This window comes from Peromyscus californicus, unplaced genomic scaffold, assembly GCF_007827085.1.
Source record: "Peromyscus californicus insignis strain IS unplaced genomic scaffold, ASM782708v3 Scaffold_1__1_contigs__length_55948999, whole genome shotgun sequence".
Lineage (NCBI taxonomy): Eukaryota > Metazoa > Chordata > Mammalia > Rodentia > Cricetidae > Peromyscus > Peromyscus californicus.
In genome coordinates, this window is record NW_026294492.1 from 7,706,091 (window position 1) to 7,730,931 (window position 24,841).

Below are 24,841 nucleotides of genomic sequence, written 5' to 3' on the forward strand. Positions count from 1 at the left end.
GGCTGAGCGTAGTCTAGTTAGCTGGGAGAACTAGGGCCCTGGGTTTTTGTAAGCCCCCACAAAAGGTCACACCAGTTTCGTGTGCACAGTTTGTTTTGTCATCCTAACTTCCTGGCTATGCCCAAGAAATTCATAGGCTTTTCACAGTTTGCTGCATATGGGTGTTTGGAGCATGGTTTTGTTGTTCTGTTGTGGCTCTGGGCTCGTAGCTCCTCCTTTCCCTTCCCATTCTCCTTTCCTAATGAAGGCAGCCATTGCAAATAAGCTCTTCCAAAAACCCTTTGTTGTGTGAGGTCATAGCTCAGGGCCAAGAACTTGCATATATACATACATGGCGGGGGTGGGGGGTGGGGATGGGGAGGGTTTGAGACAGAGTTTCTCTGTGTAACAGCTCTGGCCATCCTGGAACTTGGTCTGTAGACCAGGCTGGCCTCAAACTCACAGAGATCCGCCTGCCTCTGTCTCCCGAGTGCTGGGATCAAAGGCATGCGCCATCACCTCCCGGTGCACAAGTTTTTTTTTTCTTTCCCCAGACACTGTGATGGGCACAGGATAGACATGTCTACACTCTGTTCTCTTGCAGATCCCCCCATGTTAGAAGAGACAACCGAGCATACAGACTGATTGTTCTGAGAGATCAGTGTAAGTGCAGCAGCCTACACGGGAAGCGGTAGGGCTGTGAAGGAGGAAGGGAGTGGAAGGTTCTGTTCAGGGCTGGAAGCAGGTCCACCACATGGTGGAAGAGATGCTTGAGCTGGTTATTGAAGAATGAACAGGAGTTCGTGATAGGAATAGAGAGGAAGGAGTTTATGGCAGAGGGGAACACACAGCAAGGTGTGTGTGTGTGTGTGTGTGTGTGTGTGTGTGTGTGTATGTGTATGGCTCCCATCTTCAGGCAGCATCTGGTGGGTGCTGGGCAGCCTTGCATCCTAAAGCGATTTGGAAACCGCTCAGGGACATGTTTTGTGAAACTCAAGGCATGTTTACTTGTTGATGGTGGTTATCGTCGTCGTCTTGGGAGCATTCCGTCGAATAAACAGAGACTTCGCTGACTCTTGAAGGTCATTACTTCCAGTCTTTGTGGTCAGGAAGAAAAAAATAAAAGCTGACATGGTAGGGGTGGATGGGATGGCCGTGCCCATGACCTTAGCGTTCTGTTTGTGGGGAAGGTTTTTTTTTTTTTTTTTTTTTTTTTTGGCCAGGGCAGAGCAATATGAGATATGGCGAAGGGAGGGACGGAGATGTAAATCAGGAGGGCGAGCCACACCCCGCCCCCAGCAGCACACCCCGCCCCCAGCAGCACACCCCGCCCCCCCGGCAGCAACCACGCCCCCAGCAGCACACCCCGGCCCCCCCCCCCCCCCCCCCCCCGGCAGCAACCACGCCCCCAGCACCACACCCCGCCCCCAGCAGCGCACCCCGCCCCCAGCAGCCGCACTGCTTGGGAGGGAGGGGGAAGCTCTCTGCCTTGCCATCTCCCCGCAGTTTCCCCTAACCACTCCTGTCACATGTCTATCTTGACAGGGAGGGAAAGGCATGGCCAGCGCAAAAACACCATCACTCAGACCTAAGGAAGACAAAACCTGCTTTGCCAAATTTCTTATGCTAACTGAGACCATCTTAAAAAGTTGACAGATGAGAGCAAAAATGAGAAACACCTAGGAACGCCGCCGGAGGCAGCTGCCGTGCATTTTCCTCCAGCCCCTTTATGATTTCTGCGTCTTCACAGATGGAGCTCTTAGCGGTTGATGATTGTTGCCGTGACCCTGTTGTGTCCAGTGTTTTAATGTACTGGGAACTGCTGCAGGCTCTCTGTGCGTGGTAACTTACGAATCCACGTAGTACCCCTCAAAAAGCGGGGATTTCTTTTCACTCTATTTTTCAGATTTGGGAAACTGAGGTGCGTAATGGTTGACTTGCTCAAGGTTGACTGGGTACAAACCCAGTCCCTAGTCCCGGAGTGCATGGTGTACAAGCTGCTGTTTAACTGTGCCTGTGTTACAGTCGATGGGGGGCAGTAATCAGAATATGTTGTAATGTATGTCTATACACCTATGTATTCATTCAAAGCATACAATATACAGCTATGGAAATTCTATGTTATGTGTATGTCTGTGGACCATGTGTGTGCAGATGCCCACAGAGGACAGAAGAGGGCATTAGATTCCTTGGAACTGGAGTTATGAAGGGCAGTTGAAAGCTACCATGTGGGTCTTGAGAATCGAAGCTGGGTCCTCTGTAAGAGCATCAAGTGCTCTTCACCACCAAGACATCTCTCCAGTCCCACAGTAGCAGTGCTGAATCTTTTTCGTTCCCTCCCTCCCTCCCTCCGTCCCTCCCTCCCTCCCTCCTTCCCTCCCTTCCTTTTTTCTTTCCTTCCTTGTCTCCTTGCATGGGGACTGAACTCGTGGCCTCTAGGTAAACTCCCCATCCCTCAGCCATATCCGCAGCCCATAAATCATTCTCTTGCTGAATGTTACAGCCTAAGAAAGTCTGTTATTTGCAGTGCCTTCATGCACAGCTTTCTGTGTATGTGGGTGTTGGAGGTTACCTAATATAGTCCTCCTTCTTGGACGTTTCCTTAGCTCCCAGCTTCCCACCGTTACCAACAGTGCTCTGGCAGAAGGCCACAGGTGCTTTATGTCGGGTGGCCCTTCTCCATCCTCCTCTGAAGGAGATTGAAGGCAGACACCCCAGGAAGCTGCTTCAGGGTTCCCGAGTCTTGTCAAGCAGGACCACCACCAGGGGGCGCTGCCCCACAGTCCCCAGGAAGTGTATGACTGGGTGGTCTGGATGCCACCTTTCCTAGGAGCCATTGCTCAGGCAGGGGTGGGAGTGATGAGGGTATGAGGGTGGGTGGGTGTCTTAATTCCACCTGGGGTGCCTGGTATTTTTGGGAATGGCACTCAGAAACATCTAGGGACTACCTTTGCTGACACTGTAGGGAAGTAAAGATTAAAGTTGCTTCTCACCTCCCTTGTTCCCCCCCCCCCCTTTTTTTTTAGTTAGGATTTGATCTCCAGTCCTGGATTCATAAAAGCAATGTATAGAATGCATAGAGGGCTCTGGATACCAGCTGGGGTTTTCTCAAAGATTGGTAGAGTAGTAGAAACAGATGATGCACATGAGAACTGAAACCTGCCGTTGGGGCCAGGGAAACTGCACGGTGGTTGACAGGCAGCCCTTACAGGGCAAGCCTGGCAACCTGAGTTCAGATGCCTAGAACCCACGTAAAAGCCAGATGTGGTTTGTCCCCAGACCTCCACACACATGTGCACCCGTGTGCAGACACACCTGCACAGAAAGAAATAATAAAAATGTAAGACCTACGCCTCTTTCAATTCTCAAGGGAGTTCCAGGTGCGGGGGGTGTATGTACCCCGTGTTTAGGAGGTGGTGACTTTGAAGGACACTGGTTGCCTCTGGTTCACGCCACTGCTGCATTCGGTCCACTCCCTGTCCTCTCACTGTCCCGCAGAGTGGAGCTCTGGTCACCACCCTTTGCTCTCCGCAGCAGTGTGCTTGGTTTTGGTACTCCCAAGTACAGAAACTTCTACATTGTTGAAGAGGGACCAGTTGGACCTGCCTGTGGTTAGATGGATGAGTTGTTATGTACCTGCAGGGAGAGCACTGTGACCCACAGGAGCTTCTGTTCTGGGAACACTGACCCAGCAGGAGCAGGGCAGATGGAGCTCCTCGGGCAAAGCCACTGCCAAGTCCCCTTTCTTTTCCGTGGGGAGCGGCTGCAGCCGTGGTGTGGCTGCAGATACTAGTCCTGATACCATTCAGTGTCAGGGCTCCTGAGCTATGGTGTAAGGTCAACCGTTCCTCCCCCCCCCCCCCGGGGGGGGGGGGCTCCCCACTGTGCATCAGGGTGGAACAGGGTGGCCCTACTCTGTCCTGTCCTGTGCCCTGTTCTCCAAGGCAGATCAAAGGCAGGGGCTGAGGGAGGCGGGGAGCCACTGAGTGCTTCCCGCCCGCCCTTACAGGGAATTTGTGACCTGCTCTTAGCTGGTTGGTTTAGGGGCTGCCTGAAGTGACCAGCTTTCTGTGAGGTATGGTGGATTTGATGTTGGGTTTGAAGAGGTCTGTGGTGGCTTTTACTTATGTATGGCGGTATAGGTTGGAGTAAGCAGATTAGCTGCAGGGCATTATTAGCCTTTGTAAGACTGTGAGATCCGTAAGCAGAGGGAAGCTCACTTAATTCTGTCCTCGGTGCTGTTTGCTGTGGTATCTAAGGAGGTAAATGATTTGTTTTTGCACAAGGTGGATACAAAAGCCACAGTTGTGGCTATCACAAAGAGCAGACAAAGAAAACTTTCAGACACTTTTTTGGAACCCTCTTTGCTGGCCCTGGAGAGGGGGGCTTTCCAGTGACGTCTTCCCTGGCTTTGTGCTTCCATCGACGTGGCCAGAATGAAAAGCTGCTCTCCTGGTCATTCTTTTTGAGAGCACTCAAAGTTCTTCAAAAGGAAAAAAAAAATCACCCTGACCTTCTGTGAACAGATGTCTGCAAAAGGCGCATGAATCAGCGAGGTTTCCTCGCAGGCTGGGCAGGCTCAGGGGAGGAGGGCTTGTAGCCTGGTCACCAGCCGCCGCCTTCCCAGCCCCCACTTTCTTTCCTCCATAGCACCTGTGGCGTTCATAGTTCCTGCAAGGCAGATCGGGGAATCTCCATTCGAATGCCCCCGTTTCCTGCCGGCAGGGCCGCCAAAGAGTTTATGGGATGCAATTCTGCAGTTTAGTGCCTTTATTGACATATCATATATTCAGAGCTTGCTACTGATGTAGTAGTGTTGGAGTCCCCAAAGCCTGCTGGAAATGACTGGGAGGGATGAGCATGTCATATTCGGAAGGCATCGCTTTGTTCTGTCCTGTTCTAAATTTTGGGCTCAAGTCACCGAGGTGGCTCAGAGGGTAAAGGCGCGTGTTGCTGAGCCTGGCATTCTGAGTTTGATCCGCCAGACAGACCCACATGGTGGAAAGAGAGAACCGCCTCCTGTATTCCGTAAGCAGGCATGTGAGTATGCGTTCACAAAGGTATGCGTGCGCATATACACCAGCTTTGGGCTCATTGGACACAGGCTGTCCTATTTTTGTGTGTTTTCTGGAGGATTGCTCTAGTCAGAATTTGTTCAAAAGTTGGAAGATGGAGTCGGAGTTGGTGGTAGCTGGAGTGTAGGGTGCTACAGTGAGACTCTGGGTGCTTTGTGGCTCCTCAGCTGCCTCTGCCACCCTCATCTGTGGTCTCCGAAGGCGGGCAGAGATTCTGGGGGATGTGTCTTCAGAAAGAGCTAGAAGTGAGAGGGAGGCCCGAGGAGTGTTTGGGCTGCATTCTGAACAGAGAGGGCAGGTGGAAGGCTGAGAAGGGAGGCCAGAGCGGAGCCATGTACAGGGCCTGATCTGGGAGCTCCGCTTTTCTTTTCAAGGTGTAGGGGAGACTGGACAGGGGTGGGGATACATGGGCCGAGGTCCCATGAAGGGAGCTTTGCAGGGCTGGGTGAGGACTTGGAGTGTTGGGAAGGCCTGGTGTGTTGGTGTCACTCATGCCAGCCTTGCGCTGCTGCTGCTGCTGCTGCTATTTCCGGCATTGCTGAGACCTTTGCTGGCCTTTCACTATTTTCAGACATGGAAGCCAGCGGGGCCCCTCCACAGCCTTACACAGGGCGAAGTCGTCATGCTGGGTGCAGTCTTCATGCTTCCCCATCTCTCTATGCCATCTCACTAGGTTTCCCTAAAATCCTTTCTGGCTGGAACTGTGCCAGGAGGCCTGGTGACATTAAAGCCGAGATAGAATTTTCTGCCTCCCCCTCCCCCCGTTCCTTTCCCTGGAAGGTGGCTTCTGCCCACCCCTTACCAAGGCAACACACACCATCAGTGCTCACACTGGCGACCTGTACTGTCTGTATCACTGAGGGATGTTTCAGGGCAGGTTTGCAGCCTGTTCATGTTTTCTTAGCTCGAGGTGGGCGTGAGATATTTCAGCCATGCAACAGGCTTAGGTCATGGAAGCACCAGACTGTTGGGTCACACTGTGATCCTTGGGGCAGAATGGTCTTTGCTTCTCCCAGGAGCAGAGCAGGCAGAGCTCAGGCCAGAAGCATTTGTGGCTTGAGACACACCAACTCTCTGAACTTGGGCTTTGAGACTCTTGAGGCAAGTGGTGCCATCTCTAGGAGCCTGGGGTGGCCGGGACGGTGGAGAGAGGACCTTTCTTCATAGGAAATTATTTCAGGCTCAGAGGGAGATGGGGACTGAGGGAGGGGATGGAAACAACAGTAAGCTTCTTTCCTGCTTCTACAGCGGCTCTTCAGGGGAGCTGGTAGACAGGGACGGATCTCTGTGGCTTTTGGGAGAATAAATCCAGGCCCATGTGGAGATGCAGGCACACACAGGGTCTACCTAGCTTTGAAGCACGTGCATGCTTAGGTTCTTCAGGCCAGTATTCTAGCAGGCGTATCCCGCCTTTTGACATTGTGACGTGATGTTGTCACCTGCAGAGTTCATGCTGCAGAACCACATCGAGTTATGGAAAAAATGACAAAAGTCTCTCACAATGTTTTAAGTAAGTCTACGGTTTTGGGCTGGGTCACCATCCTAGCTCTCTCTGGTAGCACACAGCCTCATGGACCGTGGTTGAGTTTGCTAGAAGTTGAATGGGATGCCATAGCCTGCTACAAATCGGGCAATGTCGGGTCACCACTAGAAAAGGTACCAGAAGGGAAATGGTTCTGCATCGATTTAGCTGCAAACACGAGGTGGCTGAGACACTTCTGTTCTCCGTTTAAGCTTGTCAGAGTTGCTTTTCCCGGGGAGATGTGTGACATCCTGCATGTGGAGGTCAGAGAACGGCTTGGGAGAATTGGTTCTCTCCTTCCAGCACGTGGGGGGCCAGGGATCAAACTCAGATCATCAGGCAAATGCTTTTCCCTGCTGAGCCGTCTCGCTGGCCTCTAGCTGGAAGTTTTCCCATATCCCGCCCAGTCCTGCAGTCGCTCAGACCCAAGTAAACACAGAGAGGCATGTATCAGTTGTGAACTGGATGACCTATGGCTCAAGCCTCTTGCTAGCTAGCTCTTATATCTTAAATTAACCCATTTCTATTCATCTATAAATTGCCACGTGGCCGTGGCTTACTGGTATTTCACATCTTGCTTCTCCTGGCTGTGCCTTTCTTCTTCCTGTCTATCTCTTCAATTTCCTGACCAGCTATAACCTGACTTGCCATAGGCCAAACAGCTTTATTTATCAACCAATCAGAGAACACATATTCACAGCGTACAGAAAGATATCCCACAGCACTGGCCCAAGGAACCATTTCTTTATGGGGGGTGGGGTGGGGTGGAATTGACTTTTTTATTTCCAAATAATGCCTGTACTGCAGTATTTCATTTGTTTCTAGACCATCTTTTCATTCTTACTGTAGAATATGAGAACTTAGCTTTCTTATATATCCTGTAGCAATTATACATCTTTCTATATACACACCCTGAAAACACACACACACACACACACACACACACACACACACACACACACACACACATTCACATCCAACCTTCTAGCAAATATATATGCATCAATGCATATGCATGCACCTGAATCCACACATCCAATAAACAGTGACATGCACACATCCAGACAGACCTGCGTGTACCCATACTCATGCATGTCCAAGACAGGTGCGCATGCCCACCCTTTCCTTCATCTTTCAAACTGGGTGAGTCAGTACTTCTCGGAGACTTACGGTCTTTGAGAACTACCACTCCCATATAGTTCATCTCCTTTCCCTGCAGGTACTATTTCTTTTCTAGACTTTAAGGCCTTGTGAATCTAGCCTCTTATGTTGGTAGAGTTTGAAAAGCTCCCATCATGGTGTAAGACACCACACGGTCCAGTCTCTTACCTTGGGACATCGTTCCTGGAGCCCTGTGTCCCCTGCCACCGCATGACTCCATTCCTGTTGTCCTTGGCACCTGTGAGCACCTTCACTGCCTGGTGGATTGTGTTCCCTGTTTGGAGGCCCCATGGCTGCACACTTGCTGGTGACCTCCAATTCCTTGTCGCTTCTAGAGACCTTGAATTTCTAAAGATGGGTTCCCTCTTCTTTTCTTTGGATCTTGATTGGGTATACAATTCTAGGTAGGAAAGTTCCCTTGGGATCTCAAGGGCATTATGTTGTTATTTCACGTGTCTGGTGTTGCTGTTGGGAAATCAGAGCCATTTATGGTCATTTCAAATCTAGACTGTGACTTCCTTTCCTCTCTTTTCCTCGTTGGTGACCTAATATTTTTGTGGCCACACACCTCGGTTTATATCTTTTTTCTTTTCATCTTGCTGGGTACTCATAGGATCCTTTTGATCTAGAATCTTCTATAGTTCTAGAAAGTTCTCTAGATGATTTCTTGAGGGCCATTCCTCTCTCTTCCCTCTGTCCCTCTTCCTGGAACTCCTAGGGAGCTTACAGATTAGTGTCAAATTTTCTTTCTTCTTCATCCCAACCTCAAAGAGTATCTTCTAGCATGTCAACAGGATAAAAACACTAAAAGAAAACATGAAAGCATTTTCCTTTGGTATTGGCATCTGCCAGGACCTTTTTTGCCAAGGTCTTGGTCATCTTTCTTGAAATGGGGGGTGGAGGAAGAGGATGATTAAATGTATTAATAGTCATAGTAACTTTATGAAATGTTTTGTAGTAACTGTGGCCAGCCAGGTGTGGTTCTTTTTCCTCTCGTCTTGGAAATAATATGACGGGGCAATGACATGGTTCACTATTAAAGTTAGCTTGATATTATAATTGTTTCAGTATTTAATAACAAAATAATTCGTGTTCTTGTCTTTTCTATCCTTTGGTTTGTTTGTTTTCTTTCTTTCTTTTTTTTTTTTTTTTTTCTTTGACAGGGTTTCTCTGCGTGCCCCTGGCTGTCCTGGTAATCGCTCTGTAGACCAGGCTGGCCTCAAACTCAGATCCGCCTGCCTCTGCCTCCTGAGTGCCGGGATTAAAGGTGTGCGCCACCACCGCCTGGCCCTATCCTCTGATTTCTTAACTTCAACTTTGCTTTCAGGCTCTTCGATCTGGAGCTTCAATTTCAGATTTAAGCAATTTAGAAGAGTCCACTTTTGTTTTCTGTGTATACATGTTCTGCAGCCTTCTGGTCTCGTTTCGTTGAGTACAGTGTCCCACTGAGAATGCTGATTGGGGGATTTATGCTCTCTGTGGCTTTGGTCTTTATCCTTTGGCTGCTTTTGTCTTGAGCTTTGAGGTTAAAGAATTTCTCGACAGCCTTTGTGATGGCCCTGCACATTTTTCTCTCTCTTACGTCACGTATGGACTGCTGGACCGGTTGTCATTTGCTGAGTAGGATCTGAAATTCGAATTCTTTAAACACGGGCATGCTCTGATTTAGCTAGAAATGCACGACCATGCTACAGGGCTTACGCCAAGCGTTTCCGGATACTATCTTTTTCACACTCTCAAATGACCGATCTGCCTGTCTCAGCCCCCACGTTGGAGCTGAGCCTCTGAGGAAAGTTCTTTGCTTTGTCCCAGCTTCTGTGAGCTGATGAGGATGGCGTTCTGATGTGGCTGCTACTCGGCCTGACCGAGTTTCCGGCTGGGAGGGGTTTCAGATTCTGAAGGTAAAGAGTGTGCTGGGAGAGACTGCCCTCAGCTGTGTGATGTGGCCGCTGGGCTTCTGTGTTAGGACAGTGAGGGACTTCCAGAGGCCCTTTGCAACCTTGCGTCTGTGGCTACAGGAGACTGACAGACAGGGCAGGGCAGGGAGGGAACCGTTAGCCCAAGGAAGCCTTCTGCTGGCATTGACTTCCATCCATGAGGCACTGGGCAGAAATTGTGAATTGCATTTATTTATGTGTGTGTGTGTTTCATGTGTGTGTGTGTGTTTCATGTGTGCGTGTGTGTTCCATGGCACTCATGAGGTCAGATGACAGCCCATGGGAGTTGGTTCTCTCCTTCCACCACATGGGTCCTAGGGATCAAACCCAGGTCATCGGGCTTGCTGGCAAGGGCCTTTTCCCGCTGAGCCCTCTGGCCTGCCCTATTGAGCAGTCTTTAAATGCTAGTGTTTGATCTTGAAGTAGGCTCTTTCGTCTCGGCCTTTGTCTCTCATGGTCAAGTGGAGGCTTCTGACAAGGCACATACGCTTCCCTCAGGCCAGCTCAACCCTTCCTTAGCTGGCAGGGGGGATGTCATGGCCATGATCTGTCTATAAGGCAGGACATTACCGTGGGATGTGGAAAGTGCCCACATTGCTGGGTTGTGGTCCAGTAGGGGAAAACAAAAAGGGCCCTGACATTTAGTCATCTCCTCCACACTGCTTCTCTGGTCTTATCTACCAGGGTGTCCTCACTGCTGTGGTGCCAAAAGCGCCTGCTGATAGGGAGTGTTGTATACTTTCTCTATCGCTATCAGCTTGTAGATATTAAAATGTCAATGTTTGCTTAGGATAAAATCTCTCTTTCTTTCTTTCTTTTTTTTAAATTTTTTTTATTTTATTTTGTGTGTGTGGGTATTTGCCTGCAGGTCTGTCTGTGTACCACATATGTGCCTGGTATCTGCAGAGTGCAGAAGAGGGTCTTAGATCCCCTGGAACTGGAATTATAGACAGTTGTGAGCCGAGTCCTTCAGAAGAGCAGCCAGTGCTCTTAACCACTGAGCCATCTTGCCACTCCAGCCCTTTAAAACCGAGAATAATGGTTTTATAAGGGTCAAATAGGGCCTAGGGACTAACTGGCCTTTCACTTAGAAGATTCTTTAAGCGTTGGTGTTTTGTGACAGGGTTTCTCTGTGTAGCCCTGGTTATCCTATAACTCTTTCCATAGACCAGGCTGGCCTCGAACTCAGCGCTATTTATAAATGTCAATAAAATCTTGTGCACAGAAAAATCTAGAAGGACAAATGTCAACAGTAACTGGATTTCAGCAGTGAGGATACGGGTAACTCTTTCATCCCAGTAAGCATTTACTATAGTTTTAAACTTTCTGTAGTATTTTATGTACTTTAAAAAAAAAGAGCTAAAATATAACTTGAACAATTGTGTCCATAGCATAAAAGTGAAAACTACGTATTCACAGGAAACCTCCCTCCCCCCCTCCCTCCCTCCCTCCCTCCCTCCCTCCCTCCCCCCTCCCTCCCTCCTTCTCCCCCCTCTCTCTCTCTCTCTCTCTCTCTCTCTCTCTCTCTCTCTCTTCCTTTCTTTATTGAGGCAAAGTCTCACTTTGTAGCCTTGGCTGTCCTGGAACTCACTCTGTAGAACAGGCTGGCCTTGAACTCACAGAGATCCACCTGCCTCTGCCTCCTGAAGTGCTAGGGCTAAAAGCATAAGCTACTGCCAGCAGATCCAAAGTTTTATATATATATATAAATTTACATATATATTTACATATACATATACATATACACTCTTTTATAATTACACACACGCACACACAGCATGGAAGTCGGAGGGGACTTGGGAAGAAGACTTCAGTGGGAGGAGGAGGTTCGATAAGATAATGGAGGACTTTGATCAGAGAACATTTTGTATATGTGTGTGTGTGTGTGTGTGTGTGTGTGTGTGTGTGTGTCCGTGTCCCACGGCCTGTAATCAGGGTTGTCTGCACAAGCATGGCTGTGGGGTTATTTGCCTGAGTGGGGGCAGTGTGCTAGTGACTCCATCACTGTGGAATGTGACGTAAGTGAAGGACCTCAGTCCTGGACCCTAGGAGACCTTTAAAAAGCAGTGGAATTTACAGCCTTGCTTAAAAAAAAATTTACGTGTGTGTGTGTGTGTGTGTGTGTGTGCGCGTGTGTGTGTGTGCGTGTGTGTGCGTGTGTGTGCGTGCGTGTGTGTGTGTGCGTGTGTGTGTGTGTGCGTGTGTGTGTGCGTGTGCGTGTGTGTATGTGTGTGCGTGTGTGTGTGCGTGTGTGTGTGCGTGTGTGTGTGCGTGCGTGTGTGCGTGCGTGTGTGTGCGCGTGTGTGTGTGTGTGCGTGTGTGTGTGCGCGTGTGTGCGTGTGTGTGTGTGCGTGCGTGTGTGTGTGTGCGTGTGCGTGTGTGTGTGCGTGTGTATGTGTGTGTGTGCGGTGTGTGTGTGTGTGTGCGCGTGTGTGTGTGTTTGTGCGTGTGCGTGTGCGTGTGTGTGTGTGTGTGCGTGTGCGTGTGCGTGTGTGTGTGCGTGTGCGTGTGTGTGTGCGTGTGCGTGTGTGTGTGCGCGTGTGTACACAGACATTAGAGGACAACTTGAGGGGGTTGGTTTTCTCTTTCCGCCCTGTGGGTCCCAGGAATCGAACTTAAGTCCCAGGCTATGTGGCAATGATCATTATCCACTGAGCTATCTCGCTGGCCCCCTGAGAACATTTTTTTTTTTAAGTTTTATGTTTGCTGCATGGTCAAAGCAGCTGGTCTGTTTTATTTCTGCATCACTGATTAGATGGAGCCGTTATTTTTGAGCCATGAATCCAGATGTTTTGTGCGTGAGTTACTTTGCTCCATGTGCTGGAAACCATTGCTCTGGTCAGAATTCCATGCTGGGAATGATGGTGTTTACCTTGTTCTCCAGTGTCCCGTGTCTCTGCTAAGTACCAAGAAGTTTGTGTCCTCCAAGCAGTAAACGTGGCAATGTGAGGAGAATACTGCACTCTGATTTATGCGTGCCCGTCTTGAAATTTGTGGTCATGTTCGTCTTCCATTCAGAAAAAACCTTCATTCTATGTTAATTGCTTAGAACAGAGCAAAAATTTATTTTAAAAAGAAAATTTTAATATGCCCCTTGACACGTTCAAACATGTATAAAATGTATGCTGGTGACGCCCACCCAATCTCCCCTTCAGGGTTGCCATTTCTTGAACGTAAGGACTCCTCAGCTGTCACCCTTCTGCCATTATGTACCCCTCCCGATTTCTTTCCTTTCAACAAGGGCTCCCTCAGACTCTGTACCTCCAGTGTTCATCCATGGGCAGTAAAATTCGCATTGGAATGCCCATTCCGCGGTCACCATTCCTGAGAAGTAGGGGAGCAGCCTGGAGCATGGCCCCCGAGCAGGATCTGTGTTCCCTCTTCCTTTTTATTGTTCTCTTCACCTTAGGTAGCAATCGTCCTGGGCTGCAGAGTTTCTGAGCTCTGGGTGCCAGTCTGGCACCACCAGGCAAGTGGCTAGGGTTGTGGGCAGGCAGGGTTTGCAAGGCTTCGAGTCCGTGTGCTGATAGAAAGCTCCTCCTGTGTGCCTGGCTTTGTTCAGACAAAGCTGCTGCATAGGCAGGAGGCGTTTGTGATGTTATTAATGGTGGCAGCTTAGGTGGGCCACCCGGAATTAAGAACTACATGAATTAAGAATTAATTAAGAGCCCCCCAGTGTGAATCTAACCCTGAACTGAGAACTCTACGAGGCCCCCCAAGGATGGCCCAACCCTCTCATGAATATCTTGAAGTATGAGACAGGTAAAACAAAGCAACAAACCAAAGCTGCTGGTCGACTGGAGACCAAGACCACATCCGATGTCTTTTGGGGTGTCCGTTGCTGAACTCTCCACTCCAGCACTTTCCCTTTGTTGGGGTGAGTTCCTGAATTATTCTTAGGCCATTCCCCTGATGGAGGGGCCTGTGGGCGGTAATTATTGCCACAGGCAGGAAGTGGTTAATGGGCTCCATTGACTGAGCTGGCAGAGGAAGGCTGTTGCTACCCTCCCCCAGGAAACACCCCCCACCCCCATGCACACACACACCATTCATTCCCCCTCAGGTGGGAACTGGAGCCTTTTCAGTCCCACAGTGACATCTTAGAGGCTGATCTGCCACCACGGAGGGAGCAAGGAAGAGGAGGATTTAACTGCACGCGTCTTAAGACAAAAAGTGATGGGCCAGGTTTTGCTGAGTGGTGACCCGAGTTCCCAACTGACTAGTGTGTGTGTTTTGCTGAGTGGTGACCTGAGTTCCCGACTAACTAGTGTGTGTGTCGTTATAGGCGGAAGCCAGGAACTGCTGCCCAGGGCGGCGGCTCTCCGCATCTGGTGTTAGTCTGTGACTCCTCAGTTATTTTATACTAGACAAGAAACGCCAGGACATACAAGAAAGGAGTCATTTGACCTGCTTCCTTATATCTCTTGCACATGGACAGGGCTCCTGTGTTCACTGCTGTGTGCAGTATTCTTTAAGAAGTTCAAAAAGTAGAGTGTCTAATGGCTAGCCTTAATTAGAATTTAGTTAGTCGTGTTAAGACCCCCTCGCCCCGTTTTGATTATTTAGAAATTAAACACTCTTTGATAAACATTGGAGCAAAGGCAGAGGGAACCAAAATGGAGGCCATAAGCTATCCAGAAAAAAATGAGAAAGAAGCTGGGCAGAGTGGTGCACACCTGTCACCCCAGCCATCGGGAAGTGGAGGCAGGAGGTTCAAGAGTTCAAGGCCATCCATCCTTGGCTGCAGAGCAAGCGCAAGGGGAGCCTGGGCTACTCCAGACCCTGTGTGTGTGTGTGTGTGTGTGTGTGTGTGTGTGCGCGCGCGTGCGTGTGCGCGTGCATTGAAGAAGAGATTGGCTGACTGACTTTATGGTTATTTAAATGCCAAAGCAAAGAAGTGGCCTCACATGTTTCTATTGCTGACGTCACACGAACAAGTAATTACTTTAGAGGAGTTAGAAGGAACGCACCACATGAAATTAAGAGGAAGTGGGAAGAAGGGACTATAAACCCAAAGCCAACATTAATGGAAGAGCCGAGGAATGGAAATGGTCAGGAGGGTGTGGGACATTGGATGCTTATGCTTGGAAAGGACCAATAATAGAAGTTTAACTCTAAGTACAACTCAGAGAAATATCTGGGCAAGTACCTCTGTTTTCCATCAGCGAGATGCCATGCAGCCATTCAAATGATTTTAAAAGCATTTTTAAGAGGCACAAGTGTATGTCAAGTGAAATAATTATGATTATAACTGCGAATACAGTCCCCATCCTTCCCCGCCCACAGTTCTGAGGAGAATTTAGTTTGCAAAAACACATCAGAATGTCACCGTGGCAGGGCTGGTCCAGGAGTCAGTGGCCGTGGGTTTGACCCTCAAGACTGCCAACGAACAAAACCCAAACAAATCCCAGTGTCGGCGCGCTGCTGATTCATATCATGATGCGTTTGTATCTTGGAGTTACCGTGCTAAGTGGAAGAAGCTGTTGGCAGAGGTTTCCTGTCCAGGCTTCCACACGTGCAGCCAATAGAACAAGGGGGGACCTCTCCAGCGACAGAGAATAACTTCACTGCAGGATTGAGGGGTGACAGCTCTGAGGCTTCCCTCTTGGGGATGATGGACACGCCAGATCAATCATGTAACAGTTGCACAAAGCGGTGAAGATACTAAAAACACCAATGAGTTGTCTGCTTCGGTGTGTGGATTAGTTATGAAGTTGTGACCGATAAAATGAGGGTGATTGTCTTGGGGCAGGGGTTCTGGGGTTCTGCATTGTCTAGATGATAGAGACATTTAATAAGCTAAAATACAGTCTAACACAGGGGTTCTCAATCTTGCTCATGCTGCTAATGCCCTTTAATACAGTTCCTCATGTTATGGTGACCCCCCCCCCAACATAAAATTATTTTCATTGCTATTTCACAACTAATTTTGCTACAGTTATGAATCATAGTGTAAATATCTGTGTTTTCCAATGGTCTTAGGCAACCCTGGTGAAAGGGTATTTGACCCCAAAGGGGTTGCAACTCATACATAGGTTGAGAACCCTTTGGACTCTAAAGGGAGGATTTTAATAGCCAGCCTTTTACCAGGAGCAGCAGTGACGGAGTCTGCTAAGCTTGCTTTTGGAGGTGTGTGCCTCCTATATTCCTAAAACCCAGGCTTGTGCTCTGATGCTGTCATCGATGTGAATGGCCACGTGTGGAAAAGGTTGTGTCATTTGCCTGGGGACCCTAGGAGGCAGGATCCTATCTCTGGGAAAATCAGGAAAGCCGAAGAGGCTCTCTTCCTGGTGGAATATGATGAGAGGCGGTGGGCTCTGTGAGCGCAGGACCAGTGGGGGGCTGTTACTTATATAACTTCCTGTAATTGCCTGGCAGTAGCCGCGGAGAGCCGCCCTCTCCTGTCTGGGGCTGAGCAGAGGCCGCAACCCTTCCCTTCCTGCTGCTGCTGCTGCTGCTGCTGCTGCTGCTGCTGCTGCTGCTGCTTCGTTTACCTCCTTGTGGGGCTTTGTGTGGAGGCAGCCCTTCTCGGAAGAACTGAAATGTCATTTTAACCAGAAGACTCCGTCCTCTCTGTGCTTTGGAGATGGGCAATTCCTATGCTGGACAGCTGAAGAGCACGCGGTTTGAAGAGGTCCTCCACAACTCCATCGAGGCTTCCCTGCGCTCCAACACCCTCGTGCCCCGGCCCATCTTCTCCCAGTTGTATTTGGAGGCTGAGCAGCAGCTGGCCTCCTTAGAAGGTAAGGAACATGTATTTCTTATGTTGATGTGTGTGTGTGTTTTCTTATGTGCAGCTGACGTGAACAGCGTAAGCCTGAAAGTTTTCATTCTCTCTCTCTCTCTCTCTCTCTCTCTCTCTCTCTCTCTCTCTCTCTCTCTCTCTCTCCATTTAGAAAATCTAGAGTCTAGCAAAAAAAAAAAAATGAAAGTTGCACACAGATTTTTATTTGTTTAAAAGTAAGTACAGGCCAGAAAATACAACAACAAAAAATTAATCTTGGACTCATAGGAGGCAGGGAGAGTGTGTGCCTGACCCTCCTGAAACTGTTAGTTATCCTCTGACTAGAGGGCTTGCCATTTTAGCTTTGATGAGGAAGGGATTTTTAACATGTTTGACCCTCATCTGTGCGTTTTCTTTTCTTTTCCTCCTGTGAGTCATGGTCTTATCCTTGCAAAATAGTTGAGCGGTTGTGTTTCTGTGTGGTAACAGGTGTAAGAACCCCCTAGAAATAAAAAAGAAAATAGAGTAAGCCTTTATGGATTTTGCATGTATCAAGAGTTATATTATAGGTATGGGGATGACTTAGGAATGTCCTTTATCTGGAAGAAACAGTGTGTGAGTGTAGGGGCTGAGGAGATGGCTAAGAACACTGACTGCTTTCCCAGATGACCGAGGTTCGATTCCTAGCACCTGCATGGAAACTCACAAATGTAACTCCAGGATCCAACACCCTCACGCAGACAGACATACAAGCAAAACACCAATGCACAGAAAATAAAAATAAATACATTTCTTTAAAAAAAGTGTGTGTTTTCATGTCGAGTGAGCCTGACGTAATCTACAGGACGAAACAGCTACTGTTTTAGAATTTTTCTTTTAGTGTAAGTTCATGCTTTTTGCTTAAAATTCCACCCAAATGTCAGTAGTTTTTGAAGTAGGAAAGGTCATGATTTTAAAGTAGGAAAACATCATTAAACAAGAAAGGAAAAAGTGTCCACCAGGCTTCTTGCACTCTGTTAGGCTTCAGGAGGCTGTGTGGGGTGCCTGTCTTGAAGTAACTCTGCTGAGTGTATGGATGCCTGCTAGCCCTTATTTTGCAGAGAGGACAATGTGAGTCATTTCCTGGCATAAAGTAAATTAACCTTGCAAATGACACACAGATAAAGACCTAGCCAACCCGGGTCTTGGATCTAAGAGAAACTAGATTTGCTCAGCACTATCAATTAGGAAAACATGAAATTCTGTGACAGTCATTAAGAGAGCGCCAATGTTTTCTGGCATCAGGTCACTGTGACTTCACTGGGAGCCAAGACGTTATCAGAGACCCTTTAATTGACCCCAGTTTGGACCAGCCACAAGGCTTCGGTGAAATATGAGTTCCAGGGCTAGCCTTAACTACGAACTGGGTCAACAAGCCTTGCCAACGGCAAGTTAGCAGCAGCAGCAGCAGCAGCAGCAGCAGCAGCAGCAGCAGCAGCAGCAGCAGCAGTTATGATGATGATTTTGAATACTCGGGTAGCATCCTAGAACCCACCATCTATCTGTTCACCTGCTAATGCTGAGGCCTGCTGTGATTTGGAGATGTTGAGGGGTAGCTGAATTGTCCTTTCAGTGCCGGCTGTCAGGGTGGGACGGACATGGCGGGGGTGGGGATGGGGGCCGGCGGGGGACGGGCGGGGGGGGGGGGGATGAGTGGACAGCTGATCATGTGGGATCAGAGAGCAGCAGGAAGCCCTTGGGGGCTTCCCCCAAGTTGCCCTCTCCCACTGTTGAAGATTTCCCTAGGCTGCCCACCTTCTCTGGGTCTCCTCTTTGATGAGTCCTTGGTATTTTCCAGTAATCCCCACCCCACCCCCGCCCTGACTGTGCTGCCCAGGACCTAGAAGTTCCTACGAATGAGTTAATGCTCCGCCTCTGAGCTTCCTCTCAGCCCCCAGCAAAGGCGTCAGCTGACGGTGGGATTGCTCAGCCTTTGAGTTCCTGGGCCGACTTGACCCAGCCCCTCTGCACTTTTTCCTGTCCGCTCAGCAAATAACCCAGCACCATCTCCTGGGATTTTGTTTGTCCAGTGCCGAAGTTAGCCTGAGGGGGTCGGTGGGACATGTCACCATAAACCAAGCCCTAAGGTTGGGCCATATCTTCTGCATCATAAACCTTGGAGCAGACAGGCATTTGGGGGCCCCCATCTTGTTTTGTCTGTCTGTCTCTTGTCGGGGTCTCTTATCTGATGGCTGGCCTTCCTCAGATAATAACATTGTTGATGATGCTTATGACCAGGGTACTGGGACACTAAACTCCTGGGGATCTGGTCACATTTTATGTATTTGTGGGGGTAATTTAGCAGGGGCCTTATTATAGCTTTGTCCTTTGAATTGGGGCTCTTTCTCACTCCCCGCTTTAGGAGAAGATCCTTTTACACAATATTGAGTTTTTAAGAGAACAGTCCACACGACAGATGACTGCGTCAGCCCTAGGCATCATAAATTTAGTATTTAAACAGGATGCAGGTAAATTCCTATAATCCTACCTGCTCAGAATTCCCACAAGGTGCATCTCATGGCAAGAAAAGAGAATTGATCGTAAACACTGGAGTGAATAGCCTTTGTGCCTGTCGTCAGGGGGGCTAGGGGTGCTTGGATTTGTTTTATTATTACCTCGCTAACCCCTCAACCCTGATGGTTTTGTCTAAGACCACTTTAAAACTCTAAGTCTGCCAGGAGACCTCTGTAAACATGTCTGTTTAGTCTGCTCCGGGGCCTGGGCTGCCTGAGGAGCCCATCAAAGTCCGGAAAGTCTGCCACAGACCCTTTGACCTTTAACCCTGCCTGCAGTTTGAGCCCTTTGGCTCTCTGTGGCTTAAGACCCTCTTCTCTTGTTTCTTTCTAAGTGTGCTGGAATGTCTGTTCATTGGGCTTAGCAGAATAATGCACAGCCCGGTCCCTGTGAACCGAGGGCTGATCCACGGCTCTGGCTTTGGGGACGTTTGTTTTAGCTGTTGGGGAATCTTGTGTGAATGTCCACTCCAAGGCTGGTGTCTGTGCCGCTCTCTGGGTCTCTGCAGAGCTAGATCAGAGCCCCATGTGGACTGTGCTGTCTGCTCTGGTACCAGTGTCTGGAGATTGGCGGGACCCTGAGACCCCCTGGAGGGGACAAACTATGCCTACTGTAAGCACAGGAAGACGCCAAGGAGATGAGCTGCTGGGATCACTCCTTTCCCTCTGTGTGTTCATCTTGTGTAATCTCCCCACGGCTTTCCCGCCACTTGGTATTGATCCTTTGCACCCACAAGGTTCAGGGCACCAAGAAGGGCAGAGTTGTTAAATCCTCCCCAAGGTCTTGGTCCTGGTCAAGTTATGCCCCCAGTAGCTTGTACAGCTAAATCACAGGTAGAAAACCTGGTGCCACTCAGAGGCGCCACATTTTCTAGAACATCATGACTCATAGTTACCTTAGGGCTTACCTTGTAACCAGCTCATTTTACACAGAGAGGTTAATTGACTGTCTTGTGGCCACACAGGCAGCGGCCATCTTAAGTCCTGAAACTTGACTTGCTGGAGCTGTGGTCTAGGCTTTTCCATTAACGTATCGTTTATTTGTCAACTTAAAACCTTCGGATGGAGGGAGGAGATGTTAGGGACAGGTACGCGAACAGTAGGGAGATATAAAACGAGTCAGCAGCAAGAGACAGGGAAACCAAAAGCGAGGAGACAGCCATGTCTCGCTGCCGTGTATTTAAGACCGTTTACAATGACCCTTCCCACGAGGAAATCTTCGTGCTGTTTAGTACTTGAAATTTAAAGACACACTGAGAAGTATTTTTTACCCAAAACGCTGTGAGAGAAGACATTGGAAGGACTAAATGTCAGCACCTTTGAAACAAGTTAGTTTTTGTGACCCTTCTGCTTTCCCCAACAGTGGGTAAGGCCTGAACTGTGGGGCGGCTCTCTCCTCAGCATGGCCCCTGCACTGAGAACCTTGCTGGGTGCTAGACCAATGAGAGCAGAGTCCTCCAGGAGCCCCGGAAGATAGTGCTAAGCACATCGAGGGGAGGTGCTCATGGCCAAGGCTTCCCCCCAGTTCCGCATTTGCTGTTCTTCCTTTCCTAAAGCCACAGCATGCCTGGCCTTATTCTAGAATTTTCTGGAATGTGCACGCACGTGTGTGTGTGTGTGTGTGTGTGTGTGTGTGTGTGTGTGTGTGCGTTTCCAGCAATGAATATATGCGTTCTTTGGATGAACACTCATGTATAGCTCAGAAGCTCCCTCATGCAGTATTGAGGCTGTGCATGCTACTTCGGTTTGCGAGAACACCAGGGGCACCTGCGGGCCCACAGGCTCGGCTACAGGCTGTCGAACAGCTAAGGGCCAGCGACTCCATCTCAGCCCCAGGTTCCTTATCTGTAATAGGGACTACATGTGTCACGGTCTCACACGAAGGTTTTTGGAATGCCTTCTGGGTCATGTCAAGGCTCCGTGTTCAGGCCTCTTAGTGAGCTTCCGTATCCATTGCAAATCCCCCACACCTGGGCAGACATAGGCAGCTGTCGTGGCTAGAAGGGAAGTGAACTTGAGCCTGAATCTGTGTGCACCTTGGTCTTGGGGACGCATCCTCCCTGAGAGAGCCCTCGCGTTTCCTTCCAGGACAGAAGGATCCGAGTGCCCGGCTTCCAAGTGTTGCTAAGGACCACTGAGTTACAGAGCGGCAAGGGTTGACTGAGTGCTTCCTAGAGGGGTGCACGTCTCCATTGTGTGATGAGCTCCCCAGGCCCCGTGTCTTTGTTGAGCGTATAGCTCCAGTGGAGGGAAAGGCCCTGGAGGAGTCTTCCAAGGCCCCACAGCAGCTTCCTTAAAATTCATCACTCTTCTCTCCCATGTGCAGGTGGTGGCCGGGTGGACAACGAGGAAGAAGAGGATGAGGGAGAAGGGGGGTTAGAACCCAGTAGTCCTTCAAATGTCTACCAGCTGCCCCCTCCTCCTGAAGGCTGCTGCACCACGGATGGTAAGACACTGTAACCCCCCCCCCCCCACCCACTCAGAATCCACAGCTGGGCCATAGCCTCCTTTCCCCCTGAGATGTGAGCTGGATCTGCGTCTCCCCACAGGCTACAGGAGGCTGAGAGTCAGCCCCAGCCGCTAGGCCACTATAACTAGTAAAAATGGCCTGGGGTCCAATCTTCATTGTTTTGGGTCCGTGGTTTGGAAATTAGAATATACTTTCCTTGCTGGAGTTGACTTTGCTGTGTACTTGATTTGGAATAGGTTAGGAATGACTTCTCATGCCTGTCAGTTCTTGGCTGTGAGAGGAACGTATCCGCATTGTCTGGGAATTGGGGCAGTGGTGTCTTTTTAGCTGACAAGGAACAGAGGTAAGGCATGCTGGGTACAGCAGCGTCTCAGTACAGTGTCGAGAGCTTATGCTCTGGACCTGGGGAGGCCTGCAGGTTCACAGTTTAGACCCCATTACTCCCTGAACTAAGACCTGTCCATCACGACTATAGTTATAAGCAGTGAACTTATTGAGCCCATGTTCTGGAAGTTCAGAGATGAGAGATGAGAACTCGGGGTGGGTGGTGAGGGGGAGGTGTTATCTGGGGAGACAGATGCTTTATGCCCCCTCTGTGGCTGGCAAGCTTGGCAGCATGGGAGCTGAGGGGAACTCCAGATGCTGGCAGAGTTTCGGCGACGCTTCCTGGAGAAGGGTGTCCTTCCTCTGGGTTTTAGAGGATTGGTAGGAGTTAGACAGGAGGCTACCGAGCTTTAGGGAAGATTGGAAACCACAGAGGAAGCAGTGTGGCGAAGGCTTAGGGCTGAGATGCATGCTGCCTGGGAGCCGCAGGCGGCTGAGCAGGACGTTCAGGCAGGGCCTGGGAGTGGTGAGAGGCTGAGACTGGAATAGGGTAGTCACCAATGCCCTCCGCGCTTGGAGGCTTGAACTCGACCCCTACCCCTGACCCTGAGTGCCAGCTGATGTTATTGGGACAAAGACGTCAGTACAGTTCTGAGACAGTCCCCAGAGGGGGACGGTGAGATTCGTGGTCACTAAGGGGGCTTTCACAGGATTTCTATGTCACTGCAGTAGACCCAGACTGCCCCAGCCCATATTCTCCAGCTGCCCTGGAGGTGGGCTGCTTGCTGGGCTGAGAGAAAGCCTGAGAAAGGGACCGGGGTAGACAGCCTGGGGCAGCCAAAGAAAGGGGAGCTTGTGAAGGGTGGCAGGGGCCCAAAGTTGGCTCCTGGGATGGAGTGGGGATCCTGCATCTCTCTGGTGGTTGACAGTGCAGAAAGCCCATGATGTTAGCGCACCCTAGAAGAGCAGTTCTCAACCTGTGGGTCGAGACCCCTTTTGCGGATGTTAAGCGATCCTTTCATCGAGGTCACCTAAGACCATCTGGAAAGCACAGAGGCTTACATTATGATTCACAACAGTAGCAAAATTACAGTTATGAAGTAGCAATGAAAGCAGTGTTATGGTTGGGGCTCAGCACAGCATGAGGAGCTGTGTTAAAGGGCCGCAGCGTGAGGAAGGTTGAGAACCATTGAGCTAGAACAAGACTCTATTTTCCTTTTCTCAGATACTTTTGACAGCTTATTTTCCACATAGGAAATGCATTTAGAAGTTTTACAATACGAAGGTTCAAGGGGGTGTAGAGAGGCTCGTTCTGCCACGGACCTCACATTCCCACAGGGGAAGCTGAGGAGGCGCGGCTCCAGCCCCCCTCCCGAACGTATCCATTCTGCAGCCCCATAAAGTATAGTATAGATGAGACAACCCTCACCTTGGGAGGGTTTTGTCTTGTGTCAGATGTAGTTAACGTCAAGCCCTAACCGAGAGACGAGGGTGTTGTTTGGTGCTCCTGTGACCCCCAGGCCCTTGGTTTTGGGGTGTCTCAGGACAGTGTGTGAACCCTGTCTACCCCTTCTAGGCTTCTGCCAGGCTGGGAAGGACCTGCGTCTCGTCTCCATTTCCAAAGAGCCCATTGAGGTCCCCGCAGGCTTCCTCCTCATTGGGGCCAAGTCTCCCAGCCTGCCCGACCACCTCCTGGTGTGCGCGGTGGACAAGAGGTTCCTGCCTGACGACAACGGCCACAATGCCCTCCTTGGTGAGTTCTTGTTCTGGTTTCTCTGTGACTGTCTGCTCTGGGGTGGGGCAGAGGAAGGGAGGCCTCAACTGCCGGAGACAGAATACTTGGATGTTTGGTGTCCTACATCTTTTTTTGTGTGTGTGTGCATTTCTTTATGGAATAAAAGAAAAAAAAAGGGAATTATTTAGAAATATGATTGGTTGGGACTAGGAGATAGTTCGGTTGGTCTTTTGGAGCCGTGTAAAATGGCAGGTCTGATGGCTGTGCTTATAATAACCCCAGACAGACAGGTCCTTGAGCCGTGCTGGGCAGCCAGTTGAGCTGGATTTCAAACCCAAAGATATTTCAAAAAACCAGCTGAACAGTTCCTTAGGAATGGCAACTGAAGTTGACTGCTGGCCTTCACACACGCAGACACAGACACGCAGACACACACACACACACACACACACACACACACACACACACACACACACACACACGCCTACATACATACATTTAAAAAAAATGACTGGTTGCTTCCCTCTAGACAGCCCACCATTTAATACTGGGTTTTTCATACTTAGCTGTTCAAACCTTCCTTTGCCTGTCCAGATGAGAAAAAGCTTATAAACCCTGAACCAGGTACTTTCAGAAGCTAGCAGGCCGGGGCCAGGAGAGTGAGTGTGTGTGTGTGTGTGTGTGTGTGTCCCTGCCGCAGGCCGGTCACCTCTGAGTGATTGCCAGAATCTCTAGCCATCTTCTGCTGTGATATATGGCTCCTCCTGGAGAGGTGGTGTCTGTCACAATTCTGCAGGGGAGCTTAGACTTGTTCATGAACTTGTCCTACGTCATGAGGGTAAAGAAGACGCCAGGGGCCCAAGTTCAAGCCTTTGAGGCTCCGAGTTCTCTCCTTACACATTGTGCTTTTGCTGTGGTCAAGGTTTCGTCGGGGTCGTGGCTTCCCCACCTGGCCACGGGAACCTGCCCGCTGTCTTTCAAATCGTCACTGGCCCACTAAGACCCTGATGACTCATTGTGACGTTGAGGCCATGCCTGATCTTCTCTTGCTCAGATGGCATTATTATGCTCTTGCTGTGTACCACGCTCCCTTCCTGTGCGGCAGCATCAAGGAAGACGCCCGCTAGCACTGAGAGACCAGAGGTCTGGATAGGGTTGGTTTGTTGTTTACCACAGACTGCCATGTGGCCTCCTGTACCCCCTTCATGCATGCAGTGGAGAGGGCTTTGGATCCATGTCATGGCTTTGGTCAGTTTGTTCCTGTCTGGCAACTTTGGATTTGGCCATTCATCTCTTTGGAGAACTGGGTACGGAATGCCATGGCAGTGGTCCGTTTCCACGCGGAGTCTTATCGCCGTAGAA

General features: G+C 49.7%; 1 protein-coding gene across 5 annotated transcripts in view; it reads left to right on the forward strand.

Annotated features, from left to right (window-relative positions):
- Nucleotides 1–24,841, forward strand: part of Greb1 (growth regulating estrogen receptor binding 1) — a 121,504-nt gene that overhangs the window by 39,997 nt on the left and 56,666 nt on the right. For all 5 annotated transcript variants that reach the window (XM_052745854.1, XM_052745857.1, XM_052745856.1 and 2 more), the window contains exons 2-4: nucleotides 16,053–16,417; nucleotides 21,277–21,396; nucleotides 23,321–23,497. In XM_052745854.1, coding sequence (XP_052601814.1) covers nucleotides 16,261–16,417; nucleotides 21,277–21,396; nucleotides 23,321–23,497 — 454 coding nt within the window. In that variant the 5' untranslated portion in view covers nucleotides 16,053–16,260. The remainder of the gene's footprint in view (nucleotides 1–16,052; nucleotides 16,418–21,276; nucleotides 21,397–23,320; nucleotides 23,498–24,841) is intronic.